This window comes from Dermacentor albipictus, chromosome 2, assembly GCF_038994185.2.
Source record: "Dermacentor albipictus isolate Rhodes 1998 colony chromosome 2, USDA_Dalb.pri_finalv2, whole genome shotgun sequence".
Taxonomy (NCBI): domain Eukaryota; kingdom Metazoa; phylum Arthropoda; class Arachnida; order Ixodida; family Ixodidae; genus Dermacentor; species Dermacentor albipictus.
Genome location: NC_091822.1, coordinates 206,904,468 through 206,928,165, shown reverse-complemented (window position 1 = coordinate 206,928,165; position 23,698 = coordinate 206,904,468). Strand labels below are relative to the sequence as shown.

Here is a 23,698-nt window from a genome sequence, read left to right as displayed (position 1 = left end):
GTCGCGGACATGCCTGGGTGCCGAGGAGATGGCTGAGCGCTTCTTGAAGTCGCCTCCCGTGTCCAATTCTCGATTCGTCGCGGAGAAGTGGGAGCTCTCGCCGCCTCGTGGTAGGCACGTGGTGCATGTAGTATGGCGACCACGAGGCGACGGGAGCTGCACAACACCTTTGTCACTTTGTTCTTTCTTTCGTCATCCGGTCTCTGCTTATCGCTCATGCGTGGAGTTGTTGCACAACAGCACCCGCGCCAGAAGTCGAGCGGTTCGAAGCGGCTCGACATATGCGATGTGCTGATTGGGTGACGTCCTTGATGGGGCCAAGGAAATGGCTTTGCCGCCCTTTCATCCGCTGGTCTTTCCTTTGCTTGGATCTGGGAAAGCTCACGGAGCGACCGAAGATCAACGCCAATCACTTCGGTGAAAGTGAGGACCCTTCCAATGCTCTCCACAATGCCAGACCAAACTCCATGAAAACAAACGCTCTAACCCCCTCTGTGCTTACAGCAGCACCATTACGGTTGTTGTATTAAACACAATACAGGCTCCCGATAAAGAGATGGGGATACAGACCTCCACAAATAGTGCTCTCAAAGACACATTCAAAGAGAATAAACAGCTAAAGAATAGATTACAAAGCAATTGACCACTTGCAGAAGTACGACTGCGCATGCGCAAAAACCGGCCGCGGGGCGGCGCTTCGTGAGCGCCGTCTCCGTGGTTGGAAAGCAAACTGCGCTGCTCGGGCGTGACATGCCGGCCAACTGAGTCGCTTTCGGCTGCACGAGCTATTATTATGAAAATGGAAATAGTAACTTCTTCAGATTTCCGCCCGCGAAGGTTAATGTGGAGAAGTTTGCGGACGGCAGCGGTGAAGCGGTCGAACACGGACGGCACGCCGTGGCAGCTAACACTGCATTCTAGGATCTGTGGCTTATGCAGGCAACTTCTATTCCCTTGTCATCTCCTGCCAGTTCTGCAACGCTGAACAGAAGGCCAGCGACGTGCTGGCAGGGCCCATTGAGGCTTTTAAATATAAAGAATGCAGTTTTCCTTCGCGCTCGTCACTGAGTGACCCTGAGTAGATGCGAGTACGATTAAGCGATTTGTGGAGAACGGCGCAAACAGATGCGGCCAGTCTATGTACGTCATGTCATTTGTGAGTCTGCGCTCGTCTTTTTTTTTTCCGTACATGTCAGTTGTGTTGCGCTCTCTTCCAACATGACTTCGAACCCATTCGTCAAACTATCTGCCTTGATGAGTATTCGCGAGTGAGCGGGAGCGTACAGGCCTGCGGACGCACGCGCTGCCCATATTTAAGCTAATATAACATATAATAAAATAGGTTGGCGTAAGCTTTGAGACCTTAGCGCTCGCAAAAACAAACTGAATAACCTACCGCATGCGAAATTTGGGATACGGCTTCGTAAACCACAAGCATGCAACACAGCAGTTTGGCGAAACAGCACGAGATGAATATCAAATTTGCAAGCTAGAACGTGTACACCTGTTGTTCCATGCAACAACTAAGAGTTCGGGGAATGCGACAGGCATAAGGCACTCATCCGGCCACACATTCACAGTGCTCTCCGGCAATGTCGACAATGGCTTTTGTGAACCATGCTGTAACCACGTAGATGCCCGACTTCATGGATGGTGTGTACGTAGCTCCTATGAGGCCAAGTGGAAGGTCCACGGTGTTTACGTTAAGTTTTATGTGCTTAACTTAACCCTCTTTTTTTAAAGCCCATCGGCGGTGTGCTTGACAAACGCACGAAGTGTTGGCATGAAGATAACCCCACGCATTGTCGCTCATTATCCAGCGCTCTGAGAAGTCAGCTGTCCGTCCCATTTGCAAAAACGGCAAGAGAATGAAGTCCTCTTCAATCATATTTAAGGCAGGTCATATATGGCAAGTACCAAAGAACGTCGACGCTTTCACAAAACGTGAAAGAAACTCTGCAAACACAACGTCGCCACTCGATGCCGCCGTACCAAAGCAAGGCTGGAGCCGGGATGTTTTCCAACCAAGCGGCGAGGCGCAAGCTTCCCGTTTTTCGCGCTAGGTGGCGCTCCGACTTCTGCAAGTGGTCAATTCTTAACAGTCATTCGGGCAGGCAAGACACAGCTGAGGCGATCGAAGAAAATGTATATTTTGCCCTGTCTCACTCCGAGTAAAATCCTGTCACTTGTCATTGGGTTTACCAACTTGCTGACATGCGTCGCATGACCGAACAAGTGTTTCAATCTCTTTCCAGCCGTCTGGCCAATAGAAATCTTGTGGTAGCCTAGCCTTTGTCTTCTTGGTACCGAAGTGACCCGCCCAAACTTTCCCATGCACTAACTCTAAAAGCTGTGGTCGGTACGTTTCTGGCACGAGTAGTTGGTTTTGTGTCCGATCCTTGAAATCCTGATATTTCCGGCAGTTGAGACCTGACCTAGTGTAGAACGAGATGTTTTTCCGGGCGACTCCTTCATTTACATTAGCCTGCAGCACAGTTAGCGAAGGGTCGATTTTCTGTGCAGCGAAAAGCGCCTTTCGTTCAACCCTACTAAGCTGCTCCCAGCAAAAGCAGGCTGGACTAAGCAGTGAACCCTCCACTTCAGCCCTAGACGCTCCATTTTCCCGTGTCTCGAAAGGCTCCTGACCCACTGTCACTGATCCGGTAATGGATCCATCACAAGTCTGGGTCATCTGCTTTTCATCAGCCGTATCTCCCGGCCTAGACTGCCGCTGTGAGGACGTTACATTGCCAGTTTCCTCGTTTGAAGATGTGCTTTCACGTTTCTTTGAGAGGGCGTGTGACAGCAATCGCGTTATTGCCATGCAAGCGACACTACCGGAGAACGACCGGCCCTCGTTTTCTAAAGGCTGCTCCGATTTGTTTGAAAAAAAGGCATGAAAAGTGCATGTGCGGGTAAACTTGGACTCACGGCGGCCTCCGTTTGCGACCTTCCAAACGCGCCCTCAAGGGTTACCCTGGCAACTGGCAAGCACGCGCTCTTCTGCAACTTGTCTGATCCAGGCGCATTCCCCAGTATAGTCTCCGAGAGACACAGGACGGATGAGTAACATCCATGGTGGCGGCTGAATCGCGAAGTGCCCTGCCCCTTTTTCCGTTTACCACAACATCCTGCATATATGGCTCGAGCAGCCTCAGATTTTCGTCCGACTGGCCAATGCTGGCAAACGCGATTTGCTCCTTGCAAATTGAGGAAATATGGCCTTCCTTTCTGCAACGGAAGCAGATAATTGGTCCCCGGGCCTCGAACGTGCGCTCTACGTCTGCCTTAGCTTTAGCAGCCCCAGTCTACTGGGCTGTCTCTGCTAGCCCTTCCCGCGCCACCTCAGCTTTAGTCGACAATCCCTTGTTAAACTCGTCGCTCGTGGATAATTTCTTATTCGGCGAAACTGGGTTGCGACGGGAAAACAGCTTTCCAGAATAGTCCTTTTTTTTCTAGCCTGTCTTCCTGAATTGGTTTTCCTTGGAAGTTTTGGCGCGTGTAATAATCCGCGAGCTGCGATGCCTTCAAATCAAATCAAATCAAATCAAATCAAATCAGAATTTATTTCAAATACATTTTTTGACAGATCTTGTTTGCTGGTCAATCTAAGCACATCGTGCTTGTTAGAAGACCAAGCAGCAGGTGGTACAGCTTTCAATAGAGATATGAAACATACAATTATGTCTAGGTCTCTAGGTCTACCTCTGGGAGCCTGTCCTGCAGCGAAAGTCTAACTTCTTCTGGAGGAACTCGGTAAAATTGCTCCAGTGCTATGTATTCAATCACCTTGTCGTGGTTGCCATACACTTGTGCACTTTTGAGCCACTCTTTTGGGTTAGACTTTAACTCGTACGCGAACTCGCTGCCCCTTTTTGCCTGTCTAAACCGCTGTCGAAGTGCCTTGGCAGAGAGGTGGTATTTGCGAAGGAGCGCAGCATTTGCCTTTCCACAGTTCTCGTACTCTTCTTTAGACACGCGTGCGAGAACTTCCGCGGTCTCTCCTGGGACAACCGAAAGAAGTTTTTGAGACCAAAGGCTTTCGCCCAGCCTTATTTTTTTCACACGTGCTGAAATTCACGAGAAAAAGTGCGATATCACGGACTATCCTGTACGGTAACATCAGCTGCAGGTTCTGTATTCTCAGTTAGGGCGTATCGTCTCCACAGGAAAGGGGACTAGAACGCGCCGAGCTGATTCGAATTTGCTCTATTTCCAGTTCTCTCATTTTAAGACCATAATCTCGCTCCTCGCGCCTTTTTCTCTCCTCTGTCCCTTCGCGCCTTTTCTTTTCTTCTGCCTCGTCAAGCATTTTTTTCTCACTTCTCCTCTCAAGAATTTCTCCCCAAACCTCTTCGACTTCCTCCTCAGTTACCTCTTGTGCCCTCAAATAACGTCCAGAATGGCTTTCTTTCGCCTTGCCGCGGCAACTGAAATGCTCATCTCTTGACAAACATCGAGAAGGTCCTGTATCCTGAGCTTGTCCATCGCGATCTGACGGCTCTTCTCCAGTTTTGCCACTAAATTAGCTTTGCTTCCGAAGCCGGAAATCTATGCATGGCCTGAAGCGAAATAAGAGAAAACCACTACAACCCTTTCAGAATACTTGAGCAATGGCCCTTACGTGCGCGACAAAGGTCTGGCGATACGAAAGGCAAACGTCGGGCATCACCCCCTCCAAGGTAGCTGATGCCGGTGGTCCTCGTGGCCGTCGTTGAGCCGTGTAGCGGGTGTTATTTGGCTTCGTATTCCACCGCTGCCGCCACTATTGTGACTTCGGGGTGGAGGACGAAAGACGGACTCGTTCTATAGACGGAGAAGAAACGAAAAACTTTATACGATATTTACAGATAGTGGATGATAGCGTACAGGTAGCAGTAGGAGTGCAGACAAACTGGGCGACTGCAAGCGACTCTCTCTTCTCACAATGGGCCGGTTTGCCGTTAAATCCCTTCGGCGACACCTCGTCGGCGGGAACCGGTTTGGGCGAGTTCTCGTTGGCAGGAACCAGGCGGGGCAGGGTGATGACCTCGCCCACGTCGAATCCTTGATTTGTCGCGGAGATGCCTGGGCGCCGCGGAGATGGCTGGACGCTTCTTGAAGTCGCCTCCCGTGTCGAATTCTTGATTCGTCGCGGAGAAGTGGGAGTTCTCGTTGCCTCGTGGTAGCCACGTGGTGCATGCAGCATGGCAGCTACTGTCGCCTCATGGTCGCCACGTGGTGCTCGTAGTATGGCGCAAGAGTAGTTATACGCAAAGGGCAACCATACCGCGACACCCACGTAGCAACAAATGCTTCCAGCACTGTTTCGGCGGTGGTATCTTGGAGAGACGTCGCGTCAGGCCCCTTTGAGTACCAGTCGACACACGTGAGGAGTACCTGAAACCTTGGCAGGGCGAAAGAGGTCCCATCAAGTTTAAATGCATCCGATCGAAGCGGCTCTCTGGTGGTCGAAACGGCTGCATGGCTGAGCGCATGCGCCGGGTCACTTTCACGGCTTCATAGCCTTGGCAGCTCCTTGCCCAGCTTCGAACATATTTGTTGATCCCTGGCCAAGCGAAGCGGTCTGCGATAAGCCTCTGCGTCGCTTTGTTGCCACAATGCCTTAGCCCGTGCAGTGCACTCCGCTCCGCTTTTCAAGATTTCTATTTTAATAATAGAAAACCTTATTAACAAAAAAAAACAGCCATTGGAATGTTTAAAGAGGTAAGACTGAATGAAAGCGCGTTTTTTGAAGCATACCTCCCGAATAAACATAAATACAACACAAGGCAACGAACTTACAACAAGGGCAAGATCCGTACAAATTACGGCATGCAAAAGCGGGCATTCATAGTTGCAGATTTTCTGAATCATCACCCTGGCTTAATCACTATAATAAATGAATCACCGTCCCTAAGCATATAAAAGAAGCGAACATTTATGTGGTGTTGCTCCAGGTATGACGGTTCATCCTTATCTACACAAATCGTATTCATTATTTATGTTACGTATTTTATGCAATTTTCATTTTTTGTGCATGTATACACTTTGTGTACTATGCTTAACCTGTGTGCTTGAGTGTTTTGTGAGCTGGGAACGGGTCGGGGAAGGGGACTGACGCATAGTCAGGCATTCGTGCCTTTTTGTCAGCCTTTTCGACAGAGATTATTTGTATTTTTTTTCTGTTAAAATAAACATTCATTCATTCATATGGGCTGGGGTGACCAGCCTTTTTCCTGCAATTGGCGCAACTTGGGGTCATTTTGCTTGGCAGAGGCAATAGCTTGGAAATCCACAGCGCCGATCCGCGACAGTGCGTCAGCTAACTGATTTTTGGTCCCAGAAATATTTTCGTAGAAGATTAGGAGACAAAGGAAAGTTGCCGAAGCTCACGTTCTGAGTACGAGGAAGTTCGTTCTTGAAAACGAAAGTGAACGGCTTGTAGTCGGTCCGAATGTAAAAGCTACAGCCTTGAAGAAAAAAACGGAAATGCTTGACAGTGCAATAGACGACCAACATCTCCCTCCCGAAGGTGCTGTAGCGAGCCTCTGTAGGTTTGAGGCTCTCTCAGAAGAATCCCAGCGGCCTCCAGTCTGTGCCATCGTGCTGCTGCGGTACTGCATCCACTGCCGTGGTCAATGCGTCTACTATAAGGCGAGCATGTGCTTTGCGCGTTGAGCAATGGATGAATGAGCAACACTGCAGTCACCAACCACGTTTTGGCTTCCTGGAAGGAGTGCTCGTGCTCCGAGGACCAGTGGAAGGCAGGCGTATTTTTGGAGTCACGACGCAGCAGGTGGGTAAGCGACTGGAGAACATGTGCACAGGACGGTATGAAGCGCCTAAGGAAATTTATGAGCCCCAGAAGCTCGCGCAACATTCGGAAGGAGGTTGGAGAGGGGAGTGCCTGGATTTCCCGCACCCGTGATTCCAGTGGCTTGATGGCTTGGAGTGAAATGCGATGGCCGACAAAATCCCGGGCTTCAACTTCGAAAATGCATTTCTGGGCCCTTAGGATCAACAGTGTTCATCCAGTCACTGAAATAGAAAGCAAAGGTGCTCTCTGTGCTCTTCGTCTGTAAGACTTGCAATGACCATGTTGTCAAAATAGTCGAAAATGAACGGGAGTCCGTGCGCAAGCTCGTACATGAAGCTTTGATAAGTTTGCGCCGCGTTCTTCAAACCATAACGCATACAGACAAATTCAAGTAGGCCAAATGGAGTAGTGGTGGGTGTCATTGGAGTGTCGCTGGATTATACAGGAATTTGGTGGTACGCGCTCATCCAATCAATCTTGCTGTATATTTTGGTTCCTGTATGAGGAGCGCCGAAGTCATGCATGTGGGGAAGGGGATATTGATCCGGTGTAGTGACGGCATGAAAAGCTCGGTAATCACTACAGGACCACCAGCGGCCACTCTCCTGTTTGGAACCAGATGTAGAGGTGAAGAGCAATTGCTGGAGGAAGGACGAGTAACGCCGAGCTGAAGCATGTGTTCGAACTCACGGCGGGGGACTTCCAACCTCCGGGGCCGGGAGACGACAGGTGTGCCGCTGGTGGTCATAAGATGCGTCACCTTGTGTTTCGCGGGCAGCGCATCGTGTCGGGGCTTCGTGAGCTGCGGGTACTCGGCAAGTGTCTTGACGTAGGTTGAGACCGACCGAAACATACGGATGCCAAATGAGGTGAGGTTGGACTGCAGGCTAAGCACATCGATAGATGTGGCATTATCCTTTAGGCGCCGATCGCGAACACTCAAATCTAGGTTGAAATGGCTGAGAATGTCCGCATGAGAAGGCTGACGTCGGGGATCACAAGCACCCATCTGTGCAAGCACCGGAGTCCGATGTCTAGCGTTATGGACCGGGGCCCATACTACGGAATGGCAGCGTTGTTCACTGCGTGGAGCGTGGGTGTGGACTTGCTGCGTTTGCGATCTGCGGCCGTGGCGGGAACGATAGGCAGCTCGGCTCCGGGGTCAACGAGGAGGCGGGTGCCGATGATGGGAGGAGCCAAAGTGGATTTCTCGAGCAAGGGGCAATTAACTCTACAATGGTGACAACGAAGTGACGCATGGTCGCTACACAGTCAACTACCTCTTCGTGTAAGCACAACAAAGTTACCCTGTTCAAATCGGTTCTATGATTATCATGCTTGGCAACCGACGTTCTGGTGGAAGCTGACTTCCCCAGTCAGCTTCCACCATCATAACAGTACGTGCTAAGAAAAATATTAAAGGTGTGTTCTTTTTTCTTCTGCTTCCAAAGCCTATCGTGTGGCGGCCAACACTAGTTCATATGGTGCTTCCCTTGCTTCCGAATCTCACCGGCAAGGTCTATGGCCGACGCCGCGCATTATAACGCGATGTGTTACTTCATAAACTAAAGTTGAGGTTGCCGAGAGTAGTTGTTGGTTTTTCTTCTGTCTCGAGTCGGCGAGGTGCCCTTGCGCAGGCACCACTGAAGACCTAAGAATGCGCATATTATTTCAACGCGTCGCGTGCGTCTGGTTGAGCGGGGCATATTCATGGCTGTGTCACCAGGTCGTTTTACCAAATACTCCATGTTAACAGCGCTTCCAATCGTTTCATTTTACAGATCTTTATTTTGGAAAGCCTAATGCTCGAGTGCCACGTAAACAATGCTTAGAAAATCGTACCACAAAGCTTTTAGGAGCACGAAAGCTAGCAAAACGTTTTTCCTCGCAGCTTCACTATAGTTACCTGGACTGGGATATACCGCTTGACACAAGGAGACACTTCTGATTGTTGCCACCAGAGTGATAACCTCATAGCGTTCAAGCCTGCACATACAATAATAACACGTTGCACGTGTGTTACGCATCGAGGATGTTCAGGCTTGACTCGCCTCCTATTAGTATCGCGGGCAGAGCTATGGCAGCGCTTCTAGACCCGTCGCTGTTCGATATCGTTGCTGTGTCGAAGCTCAAAGCTTAGCAACGATCCGCTAAGATGTTTCCCAATCGCAAAATCTTGTTGAGACCTCTCACGAAAACGCGAAAACTTGACAATCGTCGTCAACTGCACGTTCGCCGTACACTATTCACCGCGCTCCCACATATCAGCATGGCACCGGACGAAAGACGGCGCTATGATCGCTACATTACGGAGTCCTCAATAAAATGGTCCACAGGTAGCTGGCTGAGTCATGTTGTCGATGGTGCATTGAAATCCGTGTCAAAGGTCCAGCAGATCGAGCGCGCTGAGTAGGCCGAGGCGTTGGTGGCACTTAGAAGGGTGGATGTAAGTCGGATGCATTCCAAGAAAACTCGACTGGAGTCCAGGTAGCGCCCAGGGTCCAGGGGGTGTCGAGGAACACGGCCAGCAGAAGGCAAGTGAAAGAATGGAACGGCATGATGAAGAAAGCCAGATTGGACAGCTGTGCCACGGTACAGCTGCCGAGCCTACCAGGAGGCACTCACAGATTCTCATGCAACTCTTGAGAAGCGTTGCACTGTTAGCCGATTGTGACCTGTTCATACAGGGGCATGCGTTCTTCTCTTACAGTCATAGAAAAAAAGAACTTCCTGTAAGAGCTGCTCTCCGTTCATTGAAGGTTTGCAGAAAGATTGAATCTGGTGTTCTGGACTATCCATCAAAAAAGTTGTAACACTTACTTGCCTAGATTTTAAGCAAGAAAATTTCGAATAAAGCTGCTGCCAAGCCAGTGCTAGCATAAGCTAGTTTCGCTACCTATGGGTAGTTACGAAAGCAGCCGTTCCAGTGGGACAGCCGCATGTTTTCCACTCCTCTGGAACTCGCGACATCTATACCATGGGCGAAATCTCATAACGGTTCGGAAAACAAACCGTTCACGTCACTGCTTACGTCACTAAATGGGTCACTTCGTGTCGGCTCTGCTACTTTCCTATGCTTTGGCGGATTATCGAACTTTTCGTGAAGATTCTTCTTACCAGCGATTGACGGAACCTACAAGAAACATGGCGATACCGGATTTCTGGTGGTAGGCCCATTTTTTTTTTATTTTTACGGAAATTTTAAGTTCGAGCTCGGCCAGCTAAGCGCTAGGCCTAACCGAGCTCCACACGTGAAGGGGCCGAACCGGGGCCTAGGCGAGGTAGTGCGGCGCTCGCAAGCTAACATGAGCCTGGAAATGGAAACCATTGACAATGCCGCTACCCAGGACGAGCACTCAAGTGGGGGAACGTGGTTTATTTGGAGAAAAGGCCGTTTCACGCCCGAGCACGGCGACGCATCCACCGTGCGCGAGCCGACGGGGAGTGGTACGAGCCCTAATCCCCAGCTGGGGAAGAAGCTCGCTGCAAGATAGGTCGATAAGCAGCTCGCGGAGGTTCCGGAAGGTGCTGAGAAAATTATTATTCGCCTGAAAGGAGGCATCAATCGCATCCTGGAGGAAGTTGGAAGACTGCGCATACACGTCTACCTGGCCCGGGTAGCCGAGGTCGACCCGGAGGCTGTAGACGAAGCCGTCACCAAACCTCACGCAGCAGTCGATCACGATAGCTACGCGAGACGCGGCACGAGCAAGCAAATACGCTACGATCACGGCACTTCGGGTTGGTGGATCGACGGTCGAGACGAAGGCGTATATTGCCATGCCGGAAAACGGAGGGATAGCAGTCATCAACGACGTCCTGCTGGATGCAACTCACGAGGAAATCCTCTATGCACTTAGAAGTAAGAAAAACCCGTCGATCAATGGAGTCAGAAGACTTGGGCGAAATTCAAATCTGTATTGATCCTGTTTGAAGACTGGAAAGTGTCGATGAAAGTTTACCTCCGATGCTTCCCCACACGTTGCTACCTATAAAAGAAAAAAAAAAAGAAGTATGCGTCACCTGCGGAAAACTTGCACATCGGGGGGACATTTACCCGAAACCCGACTACGTCAGATGTCGGGGGTGCGGAGCCGAAAACCCGGAACCGAATCACAGCTGCGAGCCTCGATGCTTGCTATGCAAGAAAGCCCACCTCTTTGATGACAACACATGCCGGGAGATAGATCGCATGCCGCACATCACCAAGAAAACATTTCACAGAAAGGTTTTCATAGAAAACAGTACGTCATGTGATACCGGGCCCAATGTTTTAGAAGAAACATCTTAAAGCTTTTGCCACTTACCGAATGTGCACTTATTAGGTGCATCTTACGTATAGGTCGACTTGAATTTTGTATTTATAGCATGTTCTCTAAATTGAAAATGAAAGCTAGCCGATTGCATGAAGTACCTATTTTGTTTAATAATACGATATACACCGGACGTGCAATTCCTCGAATTCTGTATTGCCGAATAACATGCCTTTATCATCACCAATGCTGTGGTTATGTTGTATATAGCTTTTGTCGAAGACCCGTGCGTCCGTACATACATACATACATACATACATACATACATACATACATACATACATACATACATACATACATACATACATACATACATACATACATACGTATGTGTGTATGTCTCTTACACCCTTTTTAAGTATAAACACCCTCCCCTCAGGGGCGTCTGCGTAAGCAGGCGTTTGGTGTGTTGCGACACCACGTACCCGAGCACACGAGGGTTGGACCCTCCCGCGTGTAGCCGTGCACGGCTTAGCCGTGTCCGGGGAAAAGGGGATCCTGGGGGTTGAGCCAATGCCGGTTGTTTGGACCTTTACGGCCCCTCGGCGGCGGCAACACACCCCTTTGGCCTCTGTTTCACGTACACGGCACCCCCGGACTGACCCACCCCGGGGGAAATCGGCAGTCGCCTCTTCCTATCTCTTCCTCTCGAATATTCGTCTTTATCTCTTACTTTTTGACCTTTCCTGTCTTCTCCTCTCTTCCATTTACTTCAGTCTCCTCGGCGGCAAGGGTTGACCTTGTGTGGGATAGCCAACCTTGGTTGTAACAGATTTGGTTATAGTAGTGTCGTACAGCTGGCGCATGCAGGCCGTCTTTTCACGGTCCTGCAGCGTCCCCTTGTTGGGCTCCATGGTGGGTGGCTGGCGGCGCTGCCGAATTTTCACACATATCTATGGCAAGTTCTTTTCCAACACTTCCTGATCGCCCTCACAAACGAGGGCGCACCGAAGAAGTTTCAAGTTTTTTGGCCGAAATAATGACAATTTTCCAAGATTTCATGTTGTACATTCAGAGAAAAAAGAAAAGGCAGCGAGAATGATCTCACCTTTTCTTGTTGCAAAGACACTTAGTGAAGCTTTTGGCCCAGGTTATAAACTCTCTAAATTGGCAAGTGGCGACCTCCTCTTAGAACTGCGTGATAAGACACAGTACGAGAAACTCTCTAATCTAGTATCCTTTGGGAATCTTCCAGTGACGGTCACACCGCACCGCACAATGAACACCACCCGCGGAGTCGTTTCCGATGCTGATCTCAAGGAACTGACTGAAGCCGAACTACTGGAGGGCTGGAGCGATCAGAATGGCACCAATGTCAAGAGAATAAAGATCAGGCGCGATGGCAAGGAGATTGAGACAAAGAACTTAATGCTAACTTTTGCATCAAGTATGCTAACTGAGACCATTGGGGCTGGCTACATAAAGATCCGAGTCAGACCGTACATCCCCAATCCTCTCCGATGCTTTAAGTGTCAAAGATTTGGCCACAGTTCACAGAACTGCCGAAGCCGCTAGACTTGCGCGAAATGTAGTGCCCAAGAACACCCATCTGACAATTGCGAGAATGCTCCACACTGCGTGAACTGTGATGGGGAACACGCCGCGTACTCGCGGTTCTGTCCATCATGGAAAAAAGAAAAAGAAATAGTTACAATCAAAGTTAAGGAAAATATATCGCTCAAAGAGGCACGCAGGCGTGAAGCATACCTGCCAAAGAAAAGCTTTGCCGAAGTGGCGCGTCAGGGGGCAGCGTCACAACGGCCTCCGGCGTCTGTCCGACCCACACGCAGTGAGTCGGCAGTTACGCCATCTGCACCCACGGTGGTTGCAGCTAGCGCTGCTCCACCAACCGAGCAGAAGGGACCATCGACCCCGAAGGTGGGCGCAGCCGAGGCTGCCCCAACCTCCCCGGCCCCTTCTAGCGCTGGCAACAGCCGGCGCAGCCAAATCCCTCAGGGAGCCCCACCGACCTCCGGGGTGGTGGGCGCAGGGGTCTTGCCCTCCAAGGCGGGACTCCCTCTGAAAACTTCTCGCTCGCAAGAGCACGTGTCCGGAGCCTCACTAGAGGCAATGGACACAACACCTATCCTCAAGGAGCACCAAGCGCCTAAGGAGCGGCGAGGCTCCCTCGAACGCTCCAGAAAGGGCAAAACTCCCGTTACAGGGCCTCGAAAGGGCTCTGTAATTTAATCTCTGTAATTTTCATAATTACTAGTTCTGTTTCTGTACACACAGCACCTATTGACCTCCAATATGGATACACAAATAATTCAATGGAACATCAGAGGTCTTCTTAGGAACCTTGATGATGTGCAAGAGCTTATCCAAAAACACAATACAACAGTGCTGTGTCTACAAGAAACACACCTAAAACCACAACATGCAAACTTTCTCCGACCGTATGTCAAGTTTCGCAAAGATCGCGATGACGCTGTCCTATCATCAGGCGGTGTTGCCATTTTGATTCATAAAAGTATTTCCTGTCAGCGTTTACAGCTACAAACGCCCCTTGAAGCAGTGGCGGTTCGACCTGTTCTTCTAAATAAACTCGTCACCATTTGCTCCCTTTACGTACCCCCACACTACAAATTAACGAAACATGAATTCCAATCCTTTATAGATCAATTGCCAGAACCTTATGTTGTTCTTGGCGATTTCAATGCGCACAGCTCCATGTGGGGCGACTCTCGTATAGATGCGCGAGGTCGTCTTGTTGAACAGTTCCTTTTTTCTTCCGGTGCGTGCCTTCTGAATAAGAAGAAACTCAGATATTACTGTCTTGCAAACAATACCTTTTCTTCCATTGATCTGAGCATAGTTTCCCCGTCCATACTGCCTGAACTCGAATGGGAAGTTACGAATAATCCTTACGGAAGCGACCATTTCCCCATACTATTAAGAACACTTAAAGAAGACGAATATCCACCACAGACTCCTAGGTGGAAGATTGAGACAGCAGACTAGGAGAAATTCCGAAACTTAACTAGTATATCATGGGATGACATGTCCTCGTTAGGAATTGATGCTGCCGTGGAATATTTCACAGCCTTCATAATAGATGCCGCAACTAAATGTATATCACAAGTAAATGGATTAGCATGCAAACGGCGTGTCCCGTGGTGGAACGACGATTGCAGGATCGCTCGTAAGAAGCAAAACAAAGCGTGGGGGTTGCTACGCGCCTCCCCCACAAAAGTAAAATCCCAAGGCAGGCGAACCCGCCGACAGGCCACAAGAGAGAGTTGGCAGAAGTTTTTATCTGGTATCAACTTTTATACAGATGAGGCCAAAGTCTGGAACAGGGTTAATAGGATAAAAGGGCGACAAACATACTCGCTTCCTTTGGTGAACACACAAGGTGAAACACTGAAAGATCAGGCAGACACATTTGGAGAACACTTTGAGAGCGTGTCGAGTTCAAACTATTATTCGCAATCCTTTTTGAAATACGAACAAATAGAAGAATGTAAGCCAATAATACGAAAATCCAGACAGAATTAACCTTATAACCGGCCGTTCAGTATTGCTGAGTTGAGAGCTGCTTTGACCACATGCAAAAGCTGTGCACCGGGACCTGACAGAGTCATGTACGAAATGATCAGAAACTTACACACTGACACCAAACTTACACTGCTCACGCTTTTCAACGCTATTTGGGCTGCGGGATACCTCCCATCCACATGGAAAGAGGCGATTGTGGTCCCTGTTCTTAAGCAGGGTAAAGACCCTTCCTTGGCGGCAAGTTACCATCCGATAGCTCTCACTAATTGTCTGTGTAAGCTTTTTGAAAAAATGGTTTACCGCAGACTTGTACATTTCCTTGAACTCAACAATATCCTCGATTCCTTTCAGTGTGGCTTCAGAGAAGGGCGGTCCACAACTGATCACATTCTGCGCATTGAGGGAAACATTCGTGACGCCTTTCTACATAAACAATATTTCCTATCCGTATTCCTCGATATGGAGAAGGCGTACGACACTACGTGGCGCTATGGAATCTTAAGAGACTTGTCGGGAATTGGCATCCGTGGCAATATGCTCGTCCTAATAGAAAGCTATTTGTCCAACCGTACATTCCGCGTGAAAGTCGGCAATGTATTGTCGCGACCTTTTATGCAGGAAACTGGTGTACCTCAAGGAGGTGTACTTAGCTGCACGCTCTTCATCGTGAAAATGAACACCCTGCGTGCTTCATTACCGCCAGCCATTTTTTATTCTGTTTACGTGGACGACACGCAGATAGGTTTCAAATCCTGCAACCTTACTGTATGTGAGAGGCAAGTTCAACAGGGCTTGAACAAAGTGTCCAAAGGGGCAGAAGAAAACGGACTTAAAATTAACCCCAACAAAAGTTCTTGTGTGCTTTTCACGAGAAAGAGAGGGCTCATTGCAGAACCCAGTATCGAAATGTATGGTCAGCGAATTCCTGCGAACAAAGAACACAAGTTCTTAGGCATCATACTTGATTCGAAATTAACTTTTAGTCCACACATAAAGTACCTCAAAGTCAAATGCTTAAAAACAATGAACTTACTTAAAGTGTTATCCCACACAACATGGGGCAGCGACAGGAAATGTTTAATGAATCTTTACAAGAGCCTCATCCGATCACGGTTGGACTACGGTGCCGTGATCTATCATTCTGCAGCCCCGAGCGCGCTAAAGATGCTAGATCCGCTCCACCATCTAGGAATTCGACTGGCCACTGGAGCTTTCAGAACAAGTCCTATTGAAAGCTTATATGCAGAATCAAATGAGTGGTCACTTCATCTGCAGAGAGCATACATCAGCCAAACATATTTTTTGAAAGTCCTTTCTAATCCTCAGCATCCGTGTTTTAATACCATTAACGATACGACATATGCTACACTCTTTCATAATCGTCCCTCCGTAAGACAGCCTATCTCGCTGTGTGTGAGGGAGCTTAGTGACGAAATGCGTGTACCAATCCTCGAGCTTCGCCCAATGCATCCAGCGAAGCTGCTACCTCCTTGGGAGTGGCAGCTGATACAATGCGATATATCCTTCATGCAAGTTACAAAACATGCTCCAGAGATTGAAATCCAAATGCATTTCCGAGAACTCCAGCACAAATACTCCTGCACGGAGTTCTACACAGACGCATCGAAGTCACACGACGGGGTGTCCTATGCAGCCGTCGGCCCATCCTTCTCGGAAACCGATGTACTGCATCCGGAAACTAGTATCTTTACGGCTGAGGCTTACGCATTGCTGTCGGTCGCAAAGCATATAAATAAATCAAAACTCCAGAAATCAGTTATATATACGGACTCCCTTAGTGTTGTGAAGGCCTTGATGTCTTTCTGTCGCCACAAAAATCCGGTAATTAATGAACTCTACTCCGCACTGTGTAAAGCATATATATCTAACCAACATGTGATTATATGCTGGGTACCTGGTCATAGGGGCATTGAGGGAAACGTACTAGCGGACCAGATGGCCACATCCATTTCATTGCATGCAGTTAGTCCTACTGCTTCGGTCCCTGTCACAGACCTGAAGCCTTTCTTAGGAAGAGAACTGCGAAACCACTGGCAACGTATGTGGGACGCAGAAGTAAATAATAAACTGCACGTAATAAAGCCACAGTTAGGTTCTTGGCCCTCCTTCAAGGGGAGTATGGTAGCGCGATTCAAAGACGGGACAAGAGAAGACACAAGGGGACAAAATTACGTAACAAAATTACGGCGAACAGATGTCCTATTCTGTCGCCTCAGAATAGGACACACGTTTGGCACGCATAACTTTCTACTCACTGGAAATGATCCTCCAGCCTGTGAGGCTGACCGTTCTCCACGTCCTCCTGGAGTGTCGGGCAGCCGAATCTGAAAGAAGGAAACATTTTTCCCTAGCATACCGGCAGCACATCCCCCTACATCCCGTAATGCTACTCGGCCCAGAACCTTTATTTGACACCAACTCAGTCCTAAGTTTTCTGAAAGATGTTGTCTTGCATGTTTTTAGCCCCACATGTTCGTAGCGGGTCCTCTCTTCAGAGGATGCCGCTGCAATAGCTCTTTAGTATAGCACATGCCTCTAGGCCCTTGTGTTTCAAGGGCTCTGGCGAGGCAGCAGTGCTCCAAGTAATTTCACCATCCTATATATTTTTTCATCCTATATATAGTTGCAGCGGTGGCGTAGAGGTAGAACACCCACCTCGCGTGCAAGAGGTCCGTGGTTCGAATCCCGGTGCCGGCAATTTTCCACCGGATAAAAAAAATAAAAAAAAATCCGCGTGTTAATAAAATTGCACAAACAGGCCTGGAGTGTGGCCTGATCCCGGTGACCAGAACCGGTAACGCACTCCCTCACCAGAGCAGGATTGGCCACCCTGGTGCAGTACTTGGCCACAACCTCCTATATGAACACAACAATCAAACTCCGGCCCTCAGTCCCCAGCAGCTGCGAAGCAACTGACCACGGCGGCGGTCAGACCTGCATCGCAGCAGAGGGTGCTAAGAATCACTGGCTCCGGACAGGCCGCCATTGGAATATGAACCTGGCAACGTTTAACGCTAGAACGTTATCTAGTGAAGCGAGTCTAGCAGTGCTATTGGAGGAATTAGAGGGCAGTAAATGGGTTATAATAGGGTTCAGTGAAGTTAGGAGGCCAAAGGAAGCATATACAGTGCTAAAAAGTGGGCACGTCCTGTGCTACCGGGGCTTAGCGGAGAGAAGAGAACTAGGAGTAGGATTCCTGATTAATAAGAATATAGCTGGTAACATACAGGAATTCTATAGCATTAACGAGAGGGTGGCAGGTCTTGTTGTGAAACTTAATAAGAGGTACAAAATGAAGATTTTATTTATTTATTTATTTATTTATTTATTATACATACTTTCAAGGCCCTAGGGCACTACAGAAAGGAGTGGTACATACAAAGCAATGTAATATGCAGACAATGGTATGCAGGCAACGTTAAGCGATAGCGTTGTAGACTGCTGTTTTGAATGAAGTTGCATCTGTGATCTGAACGATGGAAGCAGGAAGGTGGTTCCAGTCGACTTTGTGCGGGGTAAAAAAGAATCATGATACTTGTTCGTTCGGGAGGATGGGACGGCAACTTTATATCTGTGGTCTGAACGGGACGAAGTGTAGGAAGGTGGGGTGATAAGTTGATTCTTGAGCACCTGGTTTGAGTGATAAACCTTGTGAAATAGGGAAAGACGAGCACACTTGCGGCGTAAAGAAAGATCTGGCAGATTCAGGGTTATTTTCATACATGTAACACTGGAATGGCGGGAATAGTTAGATAAAATAAAGCGAGCTGCCCGATTTTGAATTGCTTCAAGTGTTACGGTTAGTGATGCTTGATTGTTATCCCAAATGGCAGATGCGTATTCAAGTTTTGAGCGAACTAGGGTTTTGTAGAGCGTCAATTTTACCGAAGTAGGAACGTTAGAAAAGTTACGACGAAGATATCCTAGCATACGATTAGCATTAGCAGTAATATAATTAGTATGCAAATTCCATGAAAGATCATTAGTTATGTGAAGGCCAAGATATTTGTGAGCGTTAACGGATGCTAATGAAGTGTCATTCAGTACATATCGACACTGATTGCTATCGCTGGTTCTACGTGATATGCGCATTGATTTACACTTGTTAGCGTTAAGTTTCATGAGCCATTTTTTAGACCAGAGTGATATGTTGTGAAGATCTTCTTGAAGTTTATCTGAATCATCAGGGTTAGCAATCTTTCGGTATATTACGCAATCGTCTGCGAACAAATTAATTGATGATGACTTTACACAGTTAGGGAGATCATTAATATAAATCAAGAAGAGTAGAGGCCCCAAGACGGAGCCTTGTGGCACTCCGGATGTAACTGTTAACAACGCAGATGAAGAGTTATTGGTTGTGACATACTGAGTTCGATTAGAAAGAAACTGTTTAATCCAAGACAACACATTTGGGTCAATATTAAGCTGATTGTACAGGTCTACGCCCCTACATCCAGTCATGATGACCAGGAAGTCGAAAGCTTCTATGAAGACGTGGAATCGGCGATGGGTAGAGTGAAAACTAAATACACTATACTAATGGGCGACTTTAATGCCAAGGTAGGCAGGAAGCAGGCTGGAGACAAGGCAGTGGGGGAATATGGCATAGGCGCTAGGAATAGCAGGGGAGAGTTATTAGTAGAGTTTGCGGAACAGAATAATATGAGGATAATGAATACCTTCTTCCGCAAGCGGGATAGCCGAAAGTGGACGTGGAGGAGCCCGAACGGCGAGACTAGAAATGAAATAGCCTTCATACTCTGCGCCAACCCTGTCATCATACAAGATGTGGACGTGCTCGGCAAAGTGCGCTGCAGTGACCACAGGATGGTAAGAACTCGAATTAGCCTAGACCTGAGGAGGGAACGGAAGAAAGTAGTACAAAAGAAGCCGATTAGTGAGTTGGCGGTAAGAGGGAAAATAGAAGAATTCCAGATCAAGCTACAGAACAGGTATTCAGCTTTAACTCAGGAAGAGGACCTTAGTGTTGAAACAATGAACGACAATCTTGTGGGGCATCATTAAGGAGTGTGCAATGGAAGTCGGTGGTAACTCCATTAGGCAGGATACCAGCAAACTATCGCAGGAGACGAAAGATCTGATCAAGAAACGCCAATTTATGAAAGCCTCTAACCCTACAGCTAGAATAGAACTGGCAGAACTTTCGAAGTTAATCAACAAGCGTAAGACAGCTGACATTAGGAAGTATAATATGGATAGAATTGAACATGCTCTCAGGAACGGAGGAAGCCTAAAAACAGTGAAGAAGAAACTAGGAATCGGCAAGAATCAGATGTATGCGTTAAGAGACAAAGCCGGCAATATCATTACTAATGTGGATGAGATAGTTCAAGTGGCTGAGGAGTTCTATAGAGATTTATACAGTAACAGTGGCACCCACGACGATAATGGAAGGGAAAATAGCGTAGAGGAATTCGAGGTCCCAAAGGTAACGCCGGAAGAAGTAAAGAAAGCCTTCGGAGATATGCAAAGGGGGAAGGCAGCTGGGGAGGATCAGGTAACAGCAGATTTGTTGAAGGATGGTGGACAGATTGTTCTAGAAAAACTGGCCACCCTGTATACGCAATGCCTCATGACCTCGAGCGTACCGGAATCTTGGAAAAACGCTAACATAATGCTAATTCATAAGAAAGGAGACGCCAAAGACTTGAAAAATTATAGACCGATCAGCTTACTGTCCGTTGCCGACAAACTATTTACTAAGGTAATCGCAAATATAATCAGGAACACCTTAGACTTCTGTCAAGCAAAGGACCATGCAGGATTCCGTAAAGGCTACTCAACAATAGATCATATTCACACTATCAATCAGGTAATAAAGAAATGTGCGGAATATAACCAACCCTTATATATAGCTTTCATTGATTACGAGAAAGCGTTTGATTCTGTCGAAACCTCAGCAGTCATGGAGGCATTACGGAATCAGGGTGTAGACGAGCCGTATGTAAAAATACGGAAAGATATCTATAGCGGCTCCACAGCCACCGTAGTCCTCCATAAAGCAAAAAAATCCCAATAAAGAACGGCGTCAGGCAGGGAGATACGATCTCTCCAATGCTATTCACAGCATGTTTACAGGGGGTATTCAGAGACCTGGATTGGGAAGAATTGGGGATAAAAGTTAATGGAGAGTACCTTAGTAACTTGCGATTCGCTGATGATATTGCCTTGCTTAGTAACTCAGGGGACCAACTGCAATGCATGCTCACTGACCTCGAGAGGCAAAGCAGAAGAGTGGGTCTAAAAATTAATCTACAGAAAACTAAAGTAATGTTTAACAGTCTCGGAAGAGAACAGCAATTTACAATAGACAGCGAGGCACTGGAAGTCGTAAGGGAATACATCTACTTAGGACAGGTAGTCACTGCGGATCCGGATCATGAGACGGAAATAATTAAGAGAATAAGAATGGGCTGGGGTGCGTTTGGCAGGCATTCTCAGATCATGAACAGCAGGTTGCCATTATCCCTCAAGAGAAAAGTATATAATAGCTGTGTCTTACCAGTACTCACCTACGGGGCAGAAACCTGGAGGCTTACCAAAAGGGTTCTACTCAAATTGAGGACGACGCAACGAGCTATGGAAAGAAGAATGATAGGTGTAACGTTAAGGGATAAGAAAAGAGCAGATTGGGTCAGGGAACAAACGCGAGTTAATGACATCTTAGTTGAAATCAAGAAAAAGAAATGGGCATGGGCAGGACATGTAATGAGGAGGGAAGATAACCGATGGTCATTAAGGGTTACGGACTGGATCCCAAGGGAAGGGAAGCGTAGCAGGGGGTGGCAGAAAGTTAGGTGGGCGGATGAGATTAAGAAGTTTGCAGGGACGGCGTGGCCACAATTAGTACATGACCGGGGTTGTTGGAGAAATATGGGAGAGGCCTTTGCCCTGCAGTGGGCGTAACCAGGCTGATGATGATGATGATGATATATTTTTTTATTTTGCATCATTCTTCTACGATGGATTTTAATGTTTATAGTATTCGTCATTAGTCATTCCCATAATTTTATAGTACATAGATTTTACGCACTTTACAGCGACTATTTTTAGGCCACTTTACAGCCAAGTCACATCTTTCATAACACATCGTTAACACTACTACTTGTCGTGGCGCTCTTTGGCCAAACCTGGCCCTTGCGCCACAAAGCACCACGCATCATCGTCATCAAGTATGAACACCCTTGGTGCCAATCTGAGTATGCTAGCGATGCAAGCCGCCTAATGAAAGGCTGTAGTATTGCAGAATAATGGCAAACGTGTGTGAAAGGCTGTGAGCAAAGATGTAAAACGGAATATACCCTTTTTACACCTTCTTGGTGTAATACCTTTCACTGTGCACTTTTAAAAATTTACACCCTTTGAGGCTTATCTTGCTCCACAACAATAATCGTCACCTGTCTTGCCCGGATTTCCTTTCTTTAACGCTGCGAGCCCGGTAATTATAAGTCACGAACGGCTTGCGCGTTATCAGCGTCACACTGCGTTCTCGATACGAGGGTAGCGAGCGCCTAGTTTTCAAGAAAGAAAGCGCAAGCAAGGCAGAGGATGATTATTGTTGTGGTTCAAATATACACCCCGGAGGGTGCAACCGTTTTAAGAGTGTGGTACAACTCGCAGAGTAGTTTCTGTGTGATTCTTTAAATTAAACTTCTAGACATGATGGCTCTTCTTGCATCTTTAAAAGGTTCGCGGCCCCTATCTCCGCTTTGTGCAGTGGCTTCTGGGAGCGGCGGTCCACGTTTGAGCAGTGGCTGCTGGTGCTGTGCGCCTCGGTTGTCCTGATGACGTGCATGACCCTGACGTACACCTTCTACTATGCGCGTGAGTACGGCAAAGGTTAGTGACCCGCAGCGCCACTGGCCTGGACACACTGACCCGAAGTGTATGTTTTCTACGCAGCGGAAAGGCTGAAACAAGTCGGCATAGAATACTACGATTGCCAGACACAGGTGTGCAAGGATGCAGGTGAGAGGGCTGCACTTCTTCGTGCTGTAACGTGGTGATTGCCCACCGCATAAAGATCCGAATTCAAATACACACTTGCTCTATATATCCGCACCATGCCTCTTCGCAGCGATCGAGCTGAAAGACACTCTAAACCTTAACCGGGACCCGTGCAAGAACTTCTACGAGTACGCGTGCAGCCTCTGGCCTAGCCGGTACCCGGTACCTGACGATATGGGGCATTATTCAGTTCACGATTTCGTGCGAGATGAAGTCACCAAGAGAATTCTTGGTACGCCCCTGAAGCCGCGTCCTTTGAATATGCTTCTGAATGCTGCCGACCATTTGGTCTTAGGAATGACGGCGCTTGTTTCTTCGCTGTTTCATCGATGCTGCTATAGCACTTCTAGGGATGTGAGAAACTTTTCAATGTCGAATAGAATCGTACACTATTCAATTCGGTCTTCAAACCGAATATTCATTACTCGTAAATACGAATACCTTTAGGACAATTATTGAATATTTCAAAATATCAAATCTGTGAAAATTAAGATAGAACAGAAGCAACAGTGCCATATATTTTATTTCCACGGGCATAATATAGGCGTAAGATTTGATAACTTAGGTATAGTGGCGCAGGCTGCGTCGATCAGGGAGCCAGATTTTGTCGGATGTACAGCGATAATTCGCAATTTCTGAAGAGCTTTTTTATTCGAATAAACTGCTTATTTGTTCGTAATGCTCCATTTGGACGTTTGTTAAAGAACGCCTCATCACTTAAAATAGAGTGACAGAAACGTGTTAACGTTATGAATACTAGGCTAGGATGCGAACATCGTTTTATTGTAATTGCGAAAACGTCTGTTTGTAATTCGAAGCCTGTTAGAAAGGTATTCTATTAGCTTGTGCCGCTATTTGTTTCGCATTCGATTCAGTCTCGAACATTACTGTTGGCCGACCCTTAAATATTTCTTTGTCGAAGGGAGGCGCTCTCTGCTCCAACTCCGATGTCGCAAGCTAGGGCTGCGCAAGGATTTCACACTTCCTTTCCTGTGCAAGAGCAGGCAAAGAAAATAATATTGCTATATGTATG

General features: G+C 47.7%; 2 protein-coding genes across 7 annotated transcripts in view; one reads left to right on the top strand and one right to left on the bottom strand.

Annotated features, from left to right (window-relative positions):
- Window positions 1–23,698, top strand: part of LOC135903402 (neprilysin-1-like) — a 553,033-nt gene that overhangs the window by 56,200 nt on the left and 473,135 nt on the right. For all 6 annotated transcript variants that reach the window (XR_011512359.1, XR_011512358.1, XM_065433718.1 and 3 more), the window contains exons 4-6: window positions 22,376–22,497; window positions 22,561–22,626; window positions 22,736–22,897. Coding sequence is in view for 4 of the 6 variants with exons in the window: in XM_065433718.1 (XP_065289790.1) it covers window positions 22,376–22,497; window positions 22,561–22,626; window positions 22,736–22,897 (350 nt within the window). In the remaining 2 variants the exon portion in view is untranslated. The remainder of the gene's footprint in view (window positions 1–22,375; window positions 22,498–22,560; window positions 22,627–22,735; window positions 22,898–23,698) is intronic.
- LOC139056414 (uncharacterized) overlaps window positions 1–23,698 on the bottom strand; it is a 128,004-nt gene that overhangs the window by 97,470 nt on the left and 6,836 nt on the right. The window contains exon 2 of the mRNA XM_070534629.1: window positions 16,890–16,958. Within this exon, the coding sequence (XP_070390730.1) occupies window positions 16,890–16,958 (69 nt within the window). The remainder of the gene's footprint in view (window positions 1–16,889; window positions 16,959–23,698) is intronic.